The sequence below is a fragment of the Hippocampus guttulatus genome, chromosome 21, assembly GCF_054856545.1.
Source record: "Hippocampus guttulatus isolate MCC_2025c chromosome 21, RoL_Hgut_1.0, whole genome shotgun sequence".
Taxonomy (NCBI): Eukaryota; Metazoa; Chordata; class Actinopteri; order Syngnathiformes; family Syngnathidae; genus Hippocampus; species Hippocampus guttulatus.
In genome coordinates, this window is record NC_141281.1 from 7,694,417 (window position 1) to 7,714,160 (window position 19,744).

Genomic DNA, 19,744 nt, shown 5'->3' on the forward strand with positions numbered 1-19,744 from the left:
TGCGCTTTGATCGCCGACGCACGTCCGCAGGCCTGTGATGTGGTCATGTGACAGATTCAGGCATTCTTTGCAGTGTCGTCTTGATAGATGAGGGGCCATTGGGACAAAAGGGAAGGACAGATGTTTGCATGTGAAGGTCTGGATTTGACGTCTGATATTGATGTAATTGTGTTGCTCAAAGTTACACTTTCACAACAGGTGCAGCTGTAACAACGCGCTTTGTAGAATATTTAACTGCACACTTTTTTGTAAGATGAATTAATTTATTTATTTTTTAAGTTTGGAACTCATCAACCACTCGTGTAAAAGAAAGCCAAGGGAAAATGAAATGTGTAAAAACACAGGAAGTGAGCAAGAAAATGTCACTTGATCAGTGTTCAGTGAGGCCTTTTAAGAAATTATCAGTAATGGGCAGCAGCTTTTCAAGAGGGGGTTTATGAGAAAATAGTTAATGAGATGAGTGACTTACAAATGAAAACGAATAATTTGAATTCATCACTTTTGCAGAAATAAGATTTTTAATTTTCTAATCCGTTGATTAACAAATGCCTCTGTCATGGCCGTGTAAAGCTAGCGATCGTTAACGGTGTTCGCCATCGGATTCAGTTTGGACTTCACAATAAAGGTTTTCTAAAATATTCATATCAATTCAATAAAACTTAGTTTAGCACAATCGAGTCGATAAAGTCACAACAGCGGAGTGATAGAATTGAACGAAATGCCGATTGTGAGTGGATGATCTTTTATTCCTTTACTTTTGAAGGTAAGATCCGGACGTCACAACATGCAGCTTGACTTCTCCTCGCAGTCGAAGAAACAGCGTCAAGAGGAGACAGAAACAGAAACAGCACACCAGTCCCGCTAAGAGGAACTACCAGAGCGATGGGATTCCAACAAGTGTAGTTTGATATTTCCTTTTTGCTTTGATGTTATTATATGTGTATTTTCCCCCCAAGCAATAGTCGTTCGTAAACTCGGGGAACATTTACTATTGAGCCACTTTGTACCAGATGCTGAGATGCGCACAAAGTGACAGACAGCGATCCTTGTGTCTTCTTCTGTCCCCAGCGAGCAATCAAAACGCAATGAAAGGTATTATTCATTGTTATCGTTATCATACTTAATCAGTCATATTAAGCGACTGTCATGCTTTTGCAGTTTCATGATAAGTAGCAGGGCAGCGCAGCGTACACTTGATAGCACGTCTGCTTCACGGGTTCTGAGGTTTCATGTTCAAATCTCCTGAGTTATAGAAGATGGATGAAAGGATGTGCAGGATGTAAATATAAATTGGAAGCGCGGTGTACTCGCGATTTGAAGATTTGCCTTACAGTTGAGATGTTCTGTGTTTGATTCTCGGGCTTGCTCTCACCTTCCCAAAACTTGCACGTCAGCTTCATTGCCCGTAGGTGTAAAAATGATGGTTGCTAATCGGGGAGGGGGAATCGATTATATAGAATAAACAATCTACCATATTTTAAACACGCAATACACTCGAACATAGTAGAATGGAGCATGTATGTATTGAAAGAAATTCAGTGCAATCCTTTTTTTTAATTTAATTTAATTTTTTTTACATTTTATGTATGGTATTTAACTTTTAAGACCATTACAATACATTTAATAATACAAGAATTGTTTTTATACATTTACTTAGGTACAATTGCGCTTCACCTAAAAGTAATAATTTTGAATTCAGTCACTTCAGTACACTTAAGTGAACTTCCCTATATTTCTGGGCAGCAATCTTCAAAATGTGCATCACGTTACAGTGGCAAAATAAGTCTGCACCGTTTTCAGTGAACTGGCCGCCTACGTTACTATTTTTCAATGTTGAAGACTATGATGGTACTTGGCGAGTTCTTTTAAGAGGTGGTACTTGGCACTAAAAAGTTTGAGAACCACTCACTCGATATTGATTGAAAAAAACTGGATGGTGATTAGCATTGATAGTATCTTCCTGCAATAGTGCTACAAGGCTATGCATGGTTGACATCACCACTAGTTTAATAGCAAAGTGACCTCTCCCTCACCAAAACATCTCATCAGTCTCTTCCCCAGGAGACCACCCCCCCCCCCCCTCCCCCAGTTAGCACCATCTGTTTACCATTAAACCATGATGTTCTTTAGTGTAGTGGCATGTTATGCTCCTGGTCTTGGGGAACCCAAGGCGCACGACACACATAAGGATTTTTACAATCTTAATGATTGTTACACAGCCCAGAAATGATGATTAAAAAATATATATATAATAATCAGGCATTTAACACTTTTGATCGTATTGTGTGTGGTGTGCTGCAATAATGTCACCACAGAACAGCAGTCACATAAAGATTGTGTTCCGCAACCGATAAAATTCTCAGCGCGGGGAATCATGCGTGATCATGTTTTTGACCGAAAACCAAAATCCAAGAAGAACAAGCACGCCCTGATATGTTGCCTCAATATCATACTATATGTCATCGTATAGTTATTGCGCAATACACAGCCAGGTCGGTAACCTGTTTTCCGGGTTTAGTCATGTGACGTTCATTGTATCGCGATTTTACTTTGCGCACTCTGCGCCACGACCTTGTAGCACATACACAATGAATAGGTTCATTGTTGATAGGTACAGTATGACACATTAGAAGTCACTTTTGGCTTTTTTGGGGGGTGAGGTGTGCAAGCTATTTATGTCATATGTTTCTGATTTTGTCACGCAGACGACTTTGCAGACGAGGAGGAAGTACAGTCTTTTGGATACAAGCGCTTTGGTGAGTGATGAATAACACCTTTTATGCATTTTTTTAAAAACATTTTTTTTTTAACGCTAAGTAAGTCAGAACTCCTCATCCTACCTCACCATGCTAAGATCATCAACATGTTTAAATCCTGGCAACGAAATGTGGGTTCATGCTAAAACCTTTCAAGAATAATTTCTTGCTTTTATCCAAATAAATTCACCCCCACCCAAAAACACGCAAACATGGCCAAGACCGCAACTATGCAGCATTACGCAACATGAAATGTGCGAGGCAATCCTGCTGTTATGACTGTCGGTTTGGCTTTATTGAACTATTTCCCTAGTGGAGAGATGCGTACTGTTGCATTCGCAGGTCAAGTGTTGACTTGATGATAAAATTGTACATGCTTTGGCCACTTCAAGCGTACGGTTTGAGCACAAGCTACTGGTGAGAAGCGGTAGGTCAGGTCAGGTCAAGTCAAATGTATTTAGATAAGGTTGGCATCAGTTACAGCAACTGCCGCAGAGTCCATCAACACCTTGTCAAACGGGAGAGATGGCGGGCAGAAAGGAGAAGCGGCAGTCAAACAGGCCTACCATAACCCATATAATACTATTGCGCCTCTTCACAATATTTAACATCATGCGGTATTTTATTTTATTTTTTCACAATCTGTAAGGCAAAGATTTGACAGCTTTTGCAAGTTCAAACCCAACCGTCAGGTTTGCAGATGCCACGTTTGCTAGCGCTGATTGAGGTGGGACAAGTGGAATGATTTATTGCAGAATGATGACCGAGTGAGAATGTGAGGATGTATATGGCTAACTAAAGGGTATATCTTTATCCAGATGATCTGCAACGCAAATAATCTATTTTTATCAACCATGCCCAGTATAATTTGGATGAATAGAACTCCTCTGGCCCGTATTTTCTTTACCGGTAAGGCTATTTTCCACGCAGTGTGTATTTTCTGATCCAAAATCCCCCTCGCTGCGAAGCTTCATTGCATTATTTTGCACGCTGTAAAATATTCTTGTCATTTACGCATTTGGGTTCACGGTTCAGTGGCGTTCCGCATTTTGGCGGAGATGTTCGGCCCCATGTCGGCAAAGCAGAGGGGCCCTCAAACTGTGTTCAAACGTATTCCCTGTCATCCGAGTCACCTGAGGAGGAGCATCCTGTTTGTTTTTGCCAGCCAGAGTCCGACCCATGGTTTAGATTAAAAAACGCTGAGGAGTGCGGGGAAGTCTTTTATTTCGATGAACTCTTGACTTTGTTTGAGGGGAAGAAAGTCGAGATTGCCTTGCTGTTCCTCCCCCTCCGCACTCTTTAGCCTCCCTAATCTACGATTAGCTTCATGACATCAGCACGCTGAGGTGCATGCCAGCGTGCATGACTCTCACCAAAGACCGACGCCAACTCTACACTTAGTCGACTCTTGGAGTGCCTTTTTTTTCTCCCAAAACTAATGGCTTAGCTTTCTTGGACAGAACATACGTGAGCACATTAGTTTCTCATTCTCTATCTTACGCAAACATCATCCGTTGGCATGCCCGTATGACGTGTATTTACACAAATGCACAAAAAGACATTTATATGACTTGCATGCCAGATGAAAAGCACACGTACTGTCGGTGCGCTGAGTGAATTCATATGGCGGGCCTGGATGCCTGCCACGGTACTCAAGGTCGAAACACGTTTGTTATTCTCTGTTGGGGGCCCCGGGATAAAATGGCCAACGGAGTTAGAAAGCAATCCACCTGACTGAGCCTTTTTCTCGACGTCACACGCTCCTTACAGCTCGTGCGCTCGGTCGTCAGTTTGAAACGACAAACTGTGATATGATGAAACAAATGTTGGAAAGAGCAGAAGAGATGGGAGGGTTTTTTGGATTGTTGCATTGATGGTGTAACGCAGGGGTCCCCAAACTACGGCCCGCGGGCCGGATACGGCCCGTCAGCACATTTGGCCCGGCCCTCTAACCCTCCTGTTGTCCTCGGGTCAAAATGACCGGTCACTGTGTTAAAAACGCCCCAAAAAAACCCTAACTCCAAACAGCGGTGTCTACAAGCCTACTGGAACCTACAAAAGGATTATAAGGAAGGAACACAAGAACTTTAAGAGACTGGTCATATGTGTCAGAGAGATTCTGCTCTGACAACTGAGCTGAACTTTTATCTGTTAAGATTGTACATGGCACAACAGAAAGTTAATGTTCCATGGCTTTTTTTTTCTATGAAGAACCCAGAGAGAGTTATTTAGTTATTATTTATTTCCTGTTTTTTCTGTGAAGAACTTATTTATTACATTAATAGTGTTATTATTTGTTTCCTGACTTTTTTTCTGTAAAGAACCTGGAAAGGGTTATTTGGTTATGTGTGGCTTTCTGGAAAACAATAAATTTTTTAAGCTCCCCTACGATCGTCACACTTTTTCTGTTACAAACTGACACCCATCAGAGAAGGGAAAAGTTATGTGGCCCTCACAGGAAAAAGTTTGGGGACCCCTGGTGTAACGTGACCAAAAGTAGGCTGATCAACACCTAGATAAAAAAGCAAGGGGACATCAATAAACCCAAAGTGTGCTCATCCATATTCTGTACTGGTGATGGTTTCACCACTTCGGGCTCAGCGCACTCCCGAAACCACAATTGGGTGGCGGGGTGCCTCATGCTTGCAACTGCATGCGTCAACACGTCACAACTTGCTTCATTCTTGCCATTGTCTGAGAACCAACAACTCATCCATTCCGGGTAACAAAGTCAAACGTACTGTCGTCTTGTTCCCATTACTCAGCAGCATGATGAGTTTAACACATACGGTCATGTGATGCCGTGCTCTGCGTTTGATGGAGTGCCAGGAATTTTGGAGTCTCTTTGCAGCGGTTTGGCGGCCTCTTCTATGACATACACTGTTTTGTTTTGCTCTTCTTCAGGTCTGCCTTGTAGCTGTTTATACATTTTTCAGAGAAAGGTTCGCGACATCACCGTCAGACCTTTCCGCTCCTGTTTTCGGTGTAAAGCAAATAACGAAGAATGACATAACGGAAACAAATTGTATTGGATGTTAGCCATGTGTCTTGTATGTAATGTTCAGTGCGAATGTAACGGGGAGTGTGTAAACAAAAAAATGAGATGATGTACCGCCAGACAGTTGGGAGGCCAGATAGTAATCCGACAAGGGGATATTTCACCCTAGGGAGACGGGCGGCAAGGGAGTGAGGGGGGAAAGTGGGAGAAGGTGGAAGAGATGCAGCCGGCGTTGGAGGGAAGAACAGGAAGAGGACTGACGGGCTCCTGGGTGAGGAGATAAGACATTTGACGTGAAAAGAGTCAGCTGGAGCGAACGAGAAGCATTGGTAAATACCAAGAGAGCCTTCATGTGTGCAAACACTTTGGAAGGAAAAACTCTTAAACAGGAAGAACACCTTAGGCAGAACCAAGACTCAATCTGTCTCAGAGATTTTAGATGGATTACGTTGACAGAAAAATGCAAATCGCTGAAAGTGTTATGGCATGCTAATTTGTTGAGGTTCAACTGCAAATAATTGTGAAGGATGCAAAAGTATGAATTGTACCAGAACCGGACCACTGAACTGAAGCAGAGGGTGGAAAAGTAATACTTCTTTCTAGAGGCAACAAAAAGGGCAACACCCGATCTGTCGCCATAGCTTGAATCCCAAATACGTGCACACTGTCAGAAAATGGGAGCAAGAGTCCATTTCTGATCCTCTCTCCATAGTGCTAATTAGTGGACTGTGGACAGGCTCCTACTACCTTGATGGATTCAAGACCCAACGTGACCCAATGTGTGTGTATGGATCTATCGCAGGCTTTTCTGACGCACCTTTTTCCAGCCTGATGAAAAGCAGCGCTCTACCCGAACTTCCGACACTCTTGTCCAAACCGTCCACCGCTCCATCTCTGCGACTCACACCCTAATAACCCCGCGGTGTCCTTGACATGACCCACGTGCAGATGTCAGGGGAGCCCTTGCTGGAGTTTGCCAATCCTCTTTTAAAACATGTTTTTTATGGGCTCTGATATGAGAGTCTGACTCATTGATACGGTAATTCGACATACAGCAGGAAGCAATCCAAGGCACTTGCGTTCTTTTAGCGTCTCCTATGAAAATGCGCTAAAATTGCTCATTGTTGGCGTGTCTTCTGTGCTCGCGCGTGAGAGCGCTTTCGAAAACGGTGTCTCACCCGACCTAATGGGTTGATATTTGCAAGTCTCCGGCGTCCGTAAAGCTATAAAATCCCAAACACTTCCCAGCAGCAGAACACCCAGACACACTTTAACAATGTATTTGGGGATTCGTGTTACCCTCCCGCCCCTTCCCCATTTTAGTATAAACTGTAAGAACCTTCCACATCTGACTGAGATGTGGTTGGACCTTGGGAGGCGCGTTGGTAGTCGACTGGTTAGCACGCCTGTCTCACAGTGCAGAGGTCGTGGATTTGAATAAGGCCTTTCTGTGTCGGGTTTGCATGTTCTCCCCCTGTGCCTGCGCGGGTTTTCTCCGGGTATTCTGGTTTCCTCCCACATTTCAAAAACATGCATGGCAGGTTAATGGAACACTCTAAATTATCCGGATCTAGCGCCGCGCTGGCTTGCCGACGTTCTGATTGTGAAGGACACGCCCCCCTCGTTCACTCTCTAACTGCAGACGTGCCAGGCCACCCAGAAGGAACTTCAGTACCCACGACGCCGCTTAACTTTTCCATTGTTGCCCACCCGGGAGAGCGTTGGCTGGTCATCGGGCTCCTGCTCGTCTGCGTGTCGACGCCTGGCTTGTTTTTGGAAGTTTCACCGTGTAATTGGATGTTCTGAATGCGGTTTACTGTCACTCTTCGGTCTGAGTTATTGTCGTGAGGCATCCACACCAGTGATCATCCTGTTTCCATTCACAAATTCTCCGGCCCACGGTTCCTTCCCTATAGTATGAGTTGACAGATTTGAAACGTGAGTTTTAATCAAGTCAATCAGTGATTGGTGTACAGCGTCACGAACCGTAGAGCTTAATGCTTCATCTTGATACTGCGTTTTGGCTTCCACCTTAGGGAAACAGTTTTGGGGGGAGGGGGCTTTTGCCTTATCTGCCATGGAATAACTTATTGATATGTCCGGAACTCCAACAACCGTGTCTCAGCTGTCTGCAGTTCGTTATATACGATTCAATTTGACAGGACTCTGCGTGACCTTATTATGACTTCCTGGATTTTCGCAGCAGGAAAGGAACTGTAACTTGGCATGTTTACATTTCGGCGGAAGAACATGAAGCACGAAGATGAGCGTCGGGTATTTTAACGCCATATCTTAAATACCAAATACCATGCTGTCAGAAATAAGATAGAGTAGGAGCCTGTTTCTGTTCTTCTCCCCCGAGGACTAATTATTGGACGCCGAGGGAACTTGCTCGTCGTTTTTCCAGGGCCCAAAACCGGTTATGTGCCAAGCGGGGTACAACGTTCCCTTTTTTTAAGGGACAGATCAACGTAAAATCCTGTCCAATTCAGTCTGAGAGTCAAGAAGCTTCTAGATTGTGAACACCATCAGAAGAATAAATGTTCTCGTCCATGCCCAAATGTTTCCGACAGCCAAGCCAGGCAGAGAAACACATGCCGTGAATTCCGTTTTTTGGTGGGGAGGAGGTCGGGTTTTATTATCCCAGCTGCTCATCAGAGGGAAGATGTTATTTATTTTATTTCAGCATTACTCCATCGAGTGACACGGAGATGTTTATTTTACTTTGAAGCACTTGCCTCGGCTTGGACCGCGTTGGGAGATTTTTCACATTTGGATCGGGGAACGCTGCCTTTGAGATGGTGTTAGTTGCCTTTTGGAGGAACAACTTTTTTTTTTTTTCCAGGCGCTCGCAGCTGAAAGTTAAACACTTCTTCTTTATCAAAGTTTGAGTGTAAGCTGTCGGAAGAACAGCGGCGTTTGAATTGTGTTGTTTTGAGAGGATTAAATCTTCCCGATTCCTGCTTTTATGCTGACCTCTTTTTGTTGGTGTTGCATGACATCCGTTACTATCATTTTTCCAGATGCTAATGAGGCGGTTATTAGCCAGCAGGCTACACGCACGCACACACACACACACGGAGCTGCAACGTTTGGAGTGTTTCAACTCACATGTTTTGCTTTGTAACCGAACCCCAAGTCACTTGGCAGCCCCCCCCCCCACCCCCAAATCCCCTCCGCTGAGTAAGTCCATTCCCTATACCAACTGCACTGTTGATGTAGTTCTTTGGAAAGTCGGCCTGTTTGTCTTTCGGAATCTTTGCAGAGCCCAACGAGGCCCCCTGGCCCGAGGGTAGCCTAGGCGATCGACGAGTTTGTCATACTGGCTGTAGAACGAACCAATTGAGGAGAAACGTTCCCCCCGGTGTACCCTCGTGGATATTTTCTTTACATTAGTGGAGTTAGTTGGTCGTCGAGGAGCATACACCCAAATGATGTCTCATTTTTGGCTTTTTTTTTTTTTTTTGTCTCAGCGTCTTTGGCATTCTGCTACTCTCTGTGTGTAACTGCATTGATGTTTTTCAGCCTCACGTTTGACATGGCCTCGTTCTTGTCTCCCTCATTTCTCAACTGGATGATGTCAATCTTGGATGGACTCATTTGGCTAAATATAACAGGCCTCAACAGCTCATCCATCACAGCGCTCTTATTTCTCACCTTCCAGCGATTAAACAAAAAACAAACAACAACAACAACAAAAAAAGAAACCCTCCTTAAATCCAGCGGGGATTTAAGGAGGGCTTCTTTTTTTTTTTTTTGGCGGCTTTTTTGGTGACGCTCACTCGCAACCGCAAGACCGCATGATGGAGGCGTTTGGTTTCTGTCACGCTTAATAAAAAAAGCCACACATGAAGTTGTGTGTGTGTGTGTGTGTGTGTATTATTTATTTTTTTTTTCCGCACCCAGGCCCCAGAGTCGTCCCATGAACTCTGAGGAATTTTGGCCCTAATTCCGCACTTCCTCTTGTGTCATTGGCAGGTAGAAAGAAATTTGTTAATTGCACATGCCAACAACGGGAGGGGAGACGCTGAGGATCCCGGGGAGAGAACCTTGTGTTTTTGCAATATCATGGTAACCGTTTTTTTTTTTTTTAATCCAAACAGAGGCCACCAAAACACAAATCATGACAGGAAGCAATTCAAACGGCGAACCTGAGAAGTGTGTGGCAGACACGCTAACCACTAATGTACCGCGCTGCCCTGTTAATCATCATCATTAACCCACAATAGCATCACAATCGGTTGATTCTGCTTCATTGACGTCAACCGCACAAAAGAAGCTCTGACCAGAGATTCAGACCCAGAGCCTCAGAAACCACGAGGCAGAGACGCTAAAACAATTCCTGATTAAAATCTAGATCGAACACATCGTCCTGGAAGGCCGTCCGTTTTTTTTTTTTTTAACACTTACAAGGTCCACATGGAAATCCTCTTTATTTGAAGTTGGTTTTTCAAGAGTGGCTGCGCTTCGGGGTCACTGAAAGTCACCGATTCGAGTCGATGAGCGCACAAGCAAATGCGGACATGCCATCGTTGAGGCGGCACAGGGCAGCCCGTGTGGGCGAGAAAACTGGGATGTGTATGAGTCACGGGAGCCTCTGTGGCACCCCACCGCCTCACAAACTTGGCAGCAGATTGAAGCTTGAATATTGCTCATTGTCTCCCCCCCCCCCCCCCCAAGTTGGGGCAATGAGGTTGCATAAAGACGGACTGGACGTTGACGAGCTAATTCAATTACTTTTCATTGTGATGGCGGCCTTAATTCATTGACTTGTCCTTTTCCAGTCAATCTGTGGTTCCTGGAAGTCTGTCGAGAGCGTGAAAGGGGAAGCCGTGAACATGTGACCTCACCACTTTGCGTTCCCCTTTGTCACCACGGAAACCCTGACCGCTATTTACAGGAAATAAACGTCACATTTTAATCTTAGAGGCCCCCCCCCCCCCCTGCATTTGTGACTCACAATTCCGAGAAATGCCAAAAATCATGAGACGCAAACCTCAGGATAGTTTGGCATCTCGTGTGAAATTTGGCATCTCGGCTCTGTTCGCATGACAAAGGTGAAAACTATTTCGCCGGTGTTGCTGCTTAGAGGTCACCCGGGAATCCAGGAGTCCTATCCTGGAATTTCCGTGTCCTCGGAAACATGCTTCGAAATTCAGTTTTGGTGTTTCAGTTTTGTTCAACCCTTTTGACCAAAATGAATAAATTGCCGCTGGTTTCCCCATCGTGGTGCACCAACATCGCACTGCGCCACACGTATAAATATGTGTTCGTACAATTTAAAGAGTTTATGGTGGGATTGAATACCAGCCAGCATTTTGGAGCTTTGAGAGCTGAGGTCAGTGTAAATTGTGTGGTCTGTAATCCTCGAGCGTAGTCATGCGATGAAGCATATGTGTTGGTTTTTGACACTTTCTCACTCGCCACACGGACGATTGATACTGCTGATAACACGCCGCCACGCCAGATTGACAGCTCTGTACTCCCCGTTGACTGCAATCGTGCCCGCTCGGTATTTCACCGTCGTCTGTTTTGAATGAAAACTGGCACGAGGTTTTGATGTCCCATCAGTCTCGCAATTTGATGGCTTGCAGAAATTAAGAGCAGGGGACAAGGAATTGTGACAAATCACGACCTTGGGCTGCATAGCATTGGGGGCGTTTGAGTTGAGTAAGAATCAAAACCATGAGCGTATTGCATTTCACCCCCCTCCCCTCCTTTTTCGCTCGCTCGCTCTGTTTTTTTTTCCGCCTTTACAGTAAATCTCCCGGGTTGGCAGGTAGGCAATGCGGTGAGATGGACTTCCTTCCAACGTCTATAAACGCAGACACGGGCCAGTGTTGGCTAATCAAATCATTGTTTTGATAGGAGTTAAACTGTATCGGTGCAAAAAGCTTTGGCAGTCACTAATCGTGTCCTGCTAACTCCACTAGGGTTAGGGTTTAGGAGGCAGGATTAGATAAGGGTTAGGAGATGAATCTCAGGTTAGGGTTGGCACTTTAAAGGCGGAGCTTGCAGTGTTGAAGTCTAAAGTCTCGTCTTGCTAGACTCTCCAGTTGTTGGCAAATCAAGGATGGGCATGTTTTGTCCCCCCTGGAGGTTGATAGTCCGCCTTAGCTTCAGCAAACCTTCTGAAGCGAGGTAGGGTTAGCCAAGAGGTAGGGTGAGGTTTTGCGTGTGGAATGAGTTTTCATTACAGGTGAATGAAAACTGGACCCCCTTCGCACACATACTTCCTGAATCTTAAATGAACCACAGCTGTGTTCCAGTAAGCGCGTTGCACAAGTCCCAAACCTTTATGTTGATCCCACTCCTAATTCTAGCAGAAGAATGACGATGTTCGGCTACATGGTTGTTTTTAGCGTTCTGTTTCATGACTTGCAGGTCGTTTACTCCATCAGGTTTGTTGAATGTTTTTTTTCTCTCGCGGTGCACATGGACGAAAATAAGCAACGAGCGGGAGGGGAGGAGGTTGTTTTGGTGCCCCTTCACCACCCAGGGCCCCAAAGGGAGCTTTTTCATGTTGACCCCTCTTGGTCATGACACAAAGCTTTACCCGCAATGCACACTTTTTTGTGTTAACCTCTTTGTATATAAAACCATAATGTAAAGCCTTTATTCCCCCCCCCCCTACCTCCTCCCTCCACAGCCATCCAGGAGGGCACCCAGTGCACGAAGTGTAAGAAGGAATGGGCGCTGAAGACCTCCATAGCCTTGCTCTATGTGCTGTGTACGCTCCTAACCGTTGCCGTTGCTGTACTTGGATATAAAGGTAAGATGAGGGTCACGGGGGACATTTTGCATTCATTCCATTTCTGGCTTTTGCCCACATGTGACAGACTTTTTTTTCAGTCAAGCACATCTGGGTGAAGTGACCCTTCATGTTACATCTGTCCAAACGTCTTGAGGCTTGTGTCAGAAAATTCAAGCGCATTATAGAACTCAACTTTCTAGTTTCATGTTTTCTAGGTCGGGTTCGGTCTTTCCGGGAACTGGACTCTCAATGCTCCGACCATGATTGTCATAAACATTGCCATATGCACCCTTCGCCCCTCCCCTTGTTGTTTTTTTTTTTTCAAACGTTGAAGTTACATTAATATGTTCAGGGGGTTATCTTTGCGTCTCCATGTCCCCCGTGCACTCTCTGCTACGCGCTTTCATGCAGACCTAATCGATCCCAGATGGGCCGTGAGCGAACATAGCGCAACTCCAGCCAAATTGGGTTTTTACTGGCACCGGCGCAAAACTCTGTCAAGGGATCCTTGCCTTGATGTACATTGACGCAGGCCCAGATGGTCGCGTAGCCAGACCTGGAGTGATCGATGACACTTCTTGTGACTACTCTCGGCACTCCGTCTCTGCGCCATCTTCTCAACGTGACCTTTCTCTGACCGGATTGACACAAGCAAAAGGCTAAATGAGGTCAACCTGTCTCGGAGCGCCATTGGTTTTCCCTAAAAACAGTCAGAAATGGAAATGAAGGTGTCGAAAGGGGGTCACGTTTTCACCTTGTTTCACTTTTGGATTTGGTTAACTGCTCTTTTTTTTGGGGGGGGGGCGGGGGCTTTGAGGCCACCACTGGAGGTATTGTTTTAGCAGCGATATATTGACAATGTAATTATGTCTCATTGGTTGGAAACCTGCTGTGGTTGAACCAAAAATGTATCCCTCACTCTTTTCGCAGTACTGTACATGTAAGTGCAGGAAACAGTTCAACATTTAGGGGGGTATGTTGTGAAACGCTGCATTTCATCACAGGCTTTTGTTCCCTCTCTTGTTTAATGTTATTTTACCAGGCGTCCCGCAAGGACTGTAAAACCCACAAACAATAATTCCAACTTGGGACAGAACAGCATACTGTTTTTCGCCATTGCTACAAAATCTTTGTTGACTAAGTTAATGTTTTCTATTGTTGAGACTTGAAATTTTCTGGTTTATCGGTGATTTGGTCACATGTTGATCCAAAAGGACAAAAAAAAAAAAAAACAAGAAAAGGAGGCTCTACATGGGTAGAGGTACCGAATATCTTCACAAGGTGGTAGAACTCAGCTTTGCTTGTGTTTTTTTTTTTTTTGCTGTGGTTTGTAACAAATCATCTCCACCAATTTTCTTATGCCGTCAATCTAAGGTCAGGATGATCAGCTAACGTGAAGCTAAGCTAACTAGCCACATTTTCCAGGCTAAATTGTGAGTAATCTCTCGTCTCGTCCTGTTTGTCAATCTCCCCAAATGACACCAGTTTTCCAGCACAGAAACCCAAAGTGGTCCCCACTTTGAAGGGTGCCTTCTCCTGGCAGGACCGGTGCTGGTGGTAGGCCCACTCCTTGAAATCCCAGACACATTCCAGAGGAAATGAACGCCAGTGTCGCCTGTGGGGGCGTGAAGAGCCTCCCCTGCAACATGCGGCTGCCTCCCCTGGGTCGTCTTTGATCCCTCCATCCACTGTTTACTAAAAGACCCCTCCTGCCAGGTCACCTCCTGTCCCAGGGGAAGGTCCTCCATCCTGAGTCTCTGTCACTGACCCCCCCAGGCCGTCTTTGCAGGATCCTTTGTATCTCTTTCTGAAAGTAAAACTAATTAAAGCCGGTGTTATTTACGTTGCTTGACTCAATCCAGGGAGTTACCCTAATCACTTTCCACCGTTATTGCATAGCTATGAGAAATGTGCAGAGATTTGTTTCAAAGTTTGAATGCTTTCCGCTGATCCTTTTTTCATAAACGATGTCTGTGGTTGGAGGCCATTCTGGCTCCAGAGTAAAGCGCACCGAGGCAACGGCCATGCCCAACCCTCATCTTGTGTCTTTTGTGCAGTGGTGCAAAGAGTTGACAGCGTTTCTGAAGGCATTGCCAATTATGGGGGGAAGATTATCGCCGTGGAGACTGACTTAAAAAAGCTCGGTAAGTGTCCCAAGAAAATTCCCAGTGTAATAATCTGTGTGGAACTGATTACCGATTACTGCAAAGTAATGATATAGTTTGACAGTGCTTTTTTAATTTCTTTTTTTTTGTATTTGCCTTTATCTGACATGTTCCAGCCTGCTCTCTGTCATTTTTCCTGCTGTGTGGCCGCGCAGCCCTTCTTTAAAATCTAGTTTTGAGGCATACGATAAATCAATGCCAAATATCCTTGAAATCTTGCTAAGCTGAGTGTGGCATGTTGGGGTCTTGCCTGATTGAACTCCTTTTTGTCTCACATTTTCGTTCACCAAAAATTGGTCAAATTTCTGAATGGTTAAACATTTGAGGTTCTGCTGTATTCGTCGTGAATTTTGCCATTCGGCTCCTCATTAAAGAATAGAGAGTTATACAAAAGTTACCAAATCACCAAAACGGTTGGACAAGTTTTAAAAAGGTCCATTTAAGTTCACAAGAAAAGGTCACAGTGCATTTTAGGTTTATTTCGGTTTATCCTGAAACTTCACCAATTCGTTTCCCATACGAAACTGCCACAGTGTGCATGATCAGTGGAACGTCTCTCATCAGATGACCAGAGTGGGGATAAATCCGAGAACGCCACCACAGCCATCCATGCCTTCAAGAGTAAGGTGTTGGCCCTCCAGAGGCAGCTGTCCGCCATGGAGGAGCACCTCCACGGTGATCAAGCCAAGCTGAGCCAACTGCAAAACCTCGGATCGGAAATCCAGAGCAGTCAGGCCTCCATTCGGGGTCTTCTGGACAGCAACACGGCCGCCTTGCGTTTTGTCAACGGCACCTTGCACTCCTACGGCGGTGTCCTCGGGGGTCTGCAGGACGACACGACCCGGCTGCAGAGAGAGCTTCAGCAGCAAGTGAAGCTCCAGAATCAGGTCTTACTGAGCATCGGCGGCCTGAACCTCACTCAGGCACAGCAGCGCGGCCTTATCGAGGCTCTGCACCGCTCGGTGGATGACACCAGTCAGAACATCCAGAAAGTTCGCAATGACTTTCAAAGTCTGGAGCAGTCCACCAGACAGACACTCACTGATACCGAGTGGCTTCGGAGTAAAGTGTACAACCTGCAGGTTCTGGCAACGAATGCCTCTGTGCTCTCCAAAGCCAACAACGACAGCCTGGAGGAGGTCGGATCCCAGCTGGCTTTTGTTTCCAGCCAATTGCAGAACACCAGCAACTTGGCTGACGCCCATGACCAGTCGCTGAAGGAGATCCTGGACCAGCAGAGGGACTTCAGCAATCTCACATTGTCTAAATTTGAGCGTCTGGAGGTGCGGCTTGACGAATCGGAGCAGGGCCTGGACCGCGTGACGGGCAACGTCAGCTTCAGCACGCAGCTCCTGGGCGCCATCAACCGCAACCTCAACGCCCTGCGCGGTTGCTCCGACACGGTCGGTCGCCACTCCGACTTGCTGATGAGCCTCAACGGCAGCGTGGCCGACATGAGGGCGGATGCGTCCGGACTGCGATCCCAGCAGGAGGACTTGGCGGCACGCTTGGATAAAGAGGTCACCAGCCTCTCCATCATCATGGAGGAGATGAAGCTGGTGGACACCAAGCACTCCCAGCTGATCACAAATTTCACTATTCTACAGGGTAAGACATGATGTTCCTGTTTGTTTTGTTCATTGGATTACTCTCAAGCAGCATCTTGGGCTTCGTAGCAGGGGCGTCCATCGCACAATTGTGGGGGTTGGGTTACAATTTCAGTTATGGTCTTTCTGTGTTTACTGTATTATGTTCCCCACGTGCTTTGTTTTGTTTTTCCCGGTTTCTTCACGCATTCCCAAACACGATCGTTACGTTCATTTATAGACTGTAAATCCATAGATGTGAATGCGGGCGCGAATACTCATCTGTCTAAATGTGCCCTGAGATTGTCTAGTGACCAGTCGAGTGTGTACCTGTGTACTGCTTTACAAAGACTGCATTTATTTTTCAGGTCCTCCTGGTCCCAGAGGGCCACGAGGGGACAAAGGACCTCCAGGACCAACTGGTCAATCAGGTCAGAAGGGAGAGAAAGGGGACAAAGGTACCTCAGGGATAAGAGGGCCAAGAGGAGAGCAGGGTATTCCGGGGCCGCCGGGTCTTCCAGGCTTAAGGGGCCTTCCGGGTGTCCCAGGCAACCCAGGGTCCAAGGGTCCCAGGGGTTCCGGTGGAAGGGCTGGACCTCCTGGAAGTAAAGGCGAGCCGGGCACTGCCGGTCTGCCAGGTAGAGATGGCCAGCCTGGTCCTCAGGGGGCACAGGGGCCCCCAGGCATCCGGGGTCCAATAGGGCCGGCTGGAGAGCAGGGGCCGAGGGGACTGCAGGGACCAGTGGGGCCTCCGGGGCCTGCGGGACCACCTGGACCATCGGGGGTCCCCATCCCCTTGAGCCCAATGTCACTCCAAGATGAGGCAGTCCCTCTGACACTGGGGGCTCCAGGTACGACCTCCCACAAGACAACAATCATTTATCGTACCACAGGCTAGTCGTGGTACTACACTGGAGGCGCGCAACTCAATTCGGCCTTGCCTGTGTACTGTAACAAATCCTAACAAAATGATTCCTCAAAAATCTGCACCGTAGCACAGGCGTGAACGACAAGCTGAATTTCACCATATTGGATTGATGCAACGATATGATTGGTTGTTCTACAGGTTGTCCACCCGAATGGCTTCATTACAGGAACAAGTGCTACTTGTTCTCCAAAGACTCGCGCAGCTTTGATGAAGCAAAGAGCGCTTGTGAACGAAACTCGTCTTCGTTGTTGATCATCCACGACATGGACCAACAGGTGAGTCCCATTCACTCACGAAAAAAAAAAAAAAGAACATTGGTCTGGTCAAAGTTTATGCTTGATTGTTGTTGTTTTGTGTTAAGGAATGGCTGCAGAAGCAGACGAGCGGCAAGGGCTACTTCTGGATGGGTCTGACCGACCAGGCAGAGGAGAACGTGTGGCGCTGGCTGGACGGCAGCCAACCGGCTTTCACGTCAGTACTCGCTGAATTCACACTTGCTCAACCACTCACAGGGCAGGCCTCTGTTTGCTGGGAAAAGAAGAAACGATGTCAGCAGTCCACGTGAACGTGGAGTTTAAATCAGTCCACGGTCTGCTCCGCAGTACATAAACACGGACACCCACATCATTGTGCAACTAAATCTTGAGTTTTGTTTTGAGTTAGTTTTAGCAACCAGGCGTTCCAATACAGGAGGACGTTTGATGCAAAATCATCTTGAATACCGCAAGGGAAGTCATTTGCCTATTTTAATCCCCACACATGACATAAGATATCATCTTTAATACCACATGTGGAACACATTTACAAGACACCAAGGGACTCTTTATGCTGCCTCACAAGGTGCTCCTGTTTTGGTTAGCAATCAAGTGACAACGCCAATGTTTTATGTTTTAATTATGGATGCTATATGCCCCTCCCCGCCCTGGCAGTAAGTGGAAGCCCGGCCAGCCCGACAACTGGGGCCACGGCCACGAGAGCGGCGAGAACTGCGCCGGCCTCATCCACGATGGCCTCTGGAACGATTTCTTCTGTGAAGATCTCATAAGCTACATTTGCCAGAAGCCACAGACGGACACGCGTACGGGCACCGATTCTTCTTGAAAAATGTTTTTAAATAAATTAAAATGATTCTTGTTATTAAATAGACTCTCTGTGTTTCAGCAGGGATCTCGTAGCAGCAAAGGTGGGGCAAGGTAGGGCGGCAGCTAGACCGGACATCGCGCAGGTTCTGGTCCACACACAAAGGGACACATGCGTTTGGGATACGAGCGGCTTGAGTGCAATACAGCAGGAGCAGCCAAAGGAAGGACAATCTTATTTTCTTTTTTTTTTTTTTATCTTGCGTATTTTTTACAATTCTACCCAGTGTTTGATCTACATTTTAATGTGCAACTGAATATCTGAATGTATATTTCACTATGCAACTGTGTACCAAACGAGCAATTCCTTCAGTATGAAAAAAATATGTTTTCATTCATTGTTGAAAAAGGATTTTTGACGCGATTAAAAGGTGAGAAACGAAATCTGCTATCTAAAGTCAGAAAAACTTTTGCAGGTTCGGTGCATCAAACTTTTATAGCCCGTACTTACAACTGGATTTGGCAGTGATCATTTTCACACAGGAACAGACTGGTGGATGGAATGTGAGGATAGCAACCCCCAGTGCAGAAGAATAATACATCTACCCCACATGCACATGTTGGTAATTATATGCATGATGCTTTAAAAAATGAATTTGTTTTTTTAAAATTGGTAGCTTCCTTGTGGATTTTCTTCCATTGAAATTGCTAACTTGAAGTTTATTGTCAAAAAAATTATTTTTAAAAAGCACAAACTTATGATCTCTCCAAGAAAAAAAAAAACCTTTCCCAAAAAAATCACAAGGTTTATTTCTTGCAAAAATTCAGCTTTATTGTAAAATATTTTAAATAACATCAAGAATATCCAACTATATTATTGTCAAAACACAATTATTTGTCACAAAGTTCAAAAAATGCAACTTTACTGTCACATTTGCATAGGACCAGTCATTTGGCTGACCTGAGGTTTGTCTTGGCGCACCAAAATTTGTCCATAATTTGCCAGTTCACCGGATGGCTGTCGGTGCAGGTATGGCACGCCGAGTGTTCCGGCTTGTGGACACACTGCAGCATGGTCAGGATGCTGCGGACGAATTTCCCTGAGTTAGGCTGGGAAGATTGGAGTCGGGCGAGCGTGTTGCTGGCTTACCGGTCGTGGTCAGAGCAGGTCCAGCGGAATCCTCTAGTCTGCAGGATGTGGATCAAGTCCGCGATGGAGCCCCCGTTACAGGATTCTCTGTGCATGGAAAGCCCCAAGTAGAGTCATTAATCAGCTCCTCTCTTGGCTTCTTGGTACAGCAGTAATATTAGCCATTCTTTGCAGAGCGTAGATAATACTGTATATATGCCTGTGAGTATTGTCATCTATCTTCTCACGGCTCCGCTATTCCGGTTTATGCACAAGTTGTGTTTTGAAGTGTACACCTGTCATTGCTAGTCAGAAAAACAGAACTTATGAAATCATCAATATTATTTGA

The 19,744-nt window shown here is 45.8% G+C and overlaps 2 protein-coding genes across 6 annotated transcripts in view; one reads left to right on the top strand and one right to left on the bottom strand.

Annotated features, from left to right (window-relative positions):
* Positions 1-18,938, top strand: LOC147186956 (collectin-12-like). 4 transcript variants are annotated; one of them, XM_086102427.1, is made up of 12 exons: positions 2-136; positions 764-899; positions 1,011-1,092; positions 2,706-2,756; positions 12,404-12,526; positions 14,566-14,652; positions 15,238-16,281; positions 16,628-17,110; positions 17,326-17,462; positions 17,549-17,658; positions 18,117-18,265; positions 18,349-18,938. In XM_086102427.1, the coding sequence occupies exons 3-12, from the start codon at positions 1,011-1,013 to the stop codon at positions 18,360-18,362; spliced, it is 2,280 nt and encodes a 759-aa protein (XP_085958553.1). In that variant the 5' UTR covers positions 2-136; positions 764-899; the 3' UTR covers positions 18,363-18,938. The 4 variants fall into 4 exon arrangements, with proteins under 4 accessions (XP_085958555.1, XP_085958553.1, XP_085958552.1 ...); XM_086102429.1 differs by having other exon boundaries at positions 1-136; positions 764-1,092; positions 18,352-18,938; XM_086102426.1 differs by having other exon boundaries at positions 764-1,092.
* Positions 17,457-19,744, bottom strand: part of LOC147186957 (ADP-ribosyl cyclase/cyclic ADP-ribose hydrolase 1) — a 5,386-nt gene continuing 3,098 nt past the window's right edge. Inside the window, exons 8-10 of one of the 2 annotated variants that reach the window (XM_086102431.1) lie at positions 19,417-19,503; positions 19,228-19,350; positions 17,457-17,715 (exon numbers count right to left, since the gene is read on the bottom strand). In XM_086102431.1, the coding sequence (XP_085958557.1) occupies positions 17,694-17,715; positions 19,228-19,350; positions 19,417-19,503 (232 nt within the window). In that variant the 3' untranslated portion in view covers positions 17,457-17,693. Of the gene's footprint in view, positions 17,716-19,100; positions 19,351-19,416; positions 19,504-19,744 lie in introns of those variants that run through there. The other variant, XM_086102432.1, reaches the window with a different exon arrangement.

Coding starts and splice junctions, on each gene's coding strand:
- LOC147186956 (XM_086102426.1), top strand. CDS start 1,011: ATGCTGAGATGCGCACAAAGTGACAGACAGCGATCCTTGTGTCTTCTT. Junction 2,757..12,403: donor TTTTGGATACAAGCGCTTTG/GTGAGTGATGAA, acceptor CTCCCTCCACAG/CCATCCAGGAGGGCACCCAG. Junction 14,653..15,237: donor GACTGACTTAAAAAAGCTCG/GTAAGTGTCCCA, acceptor GTCTCTCATCAG/ATGACCAGAGTGGGGATAAA.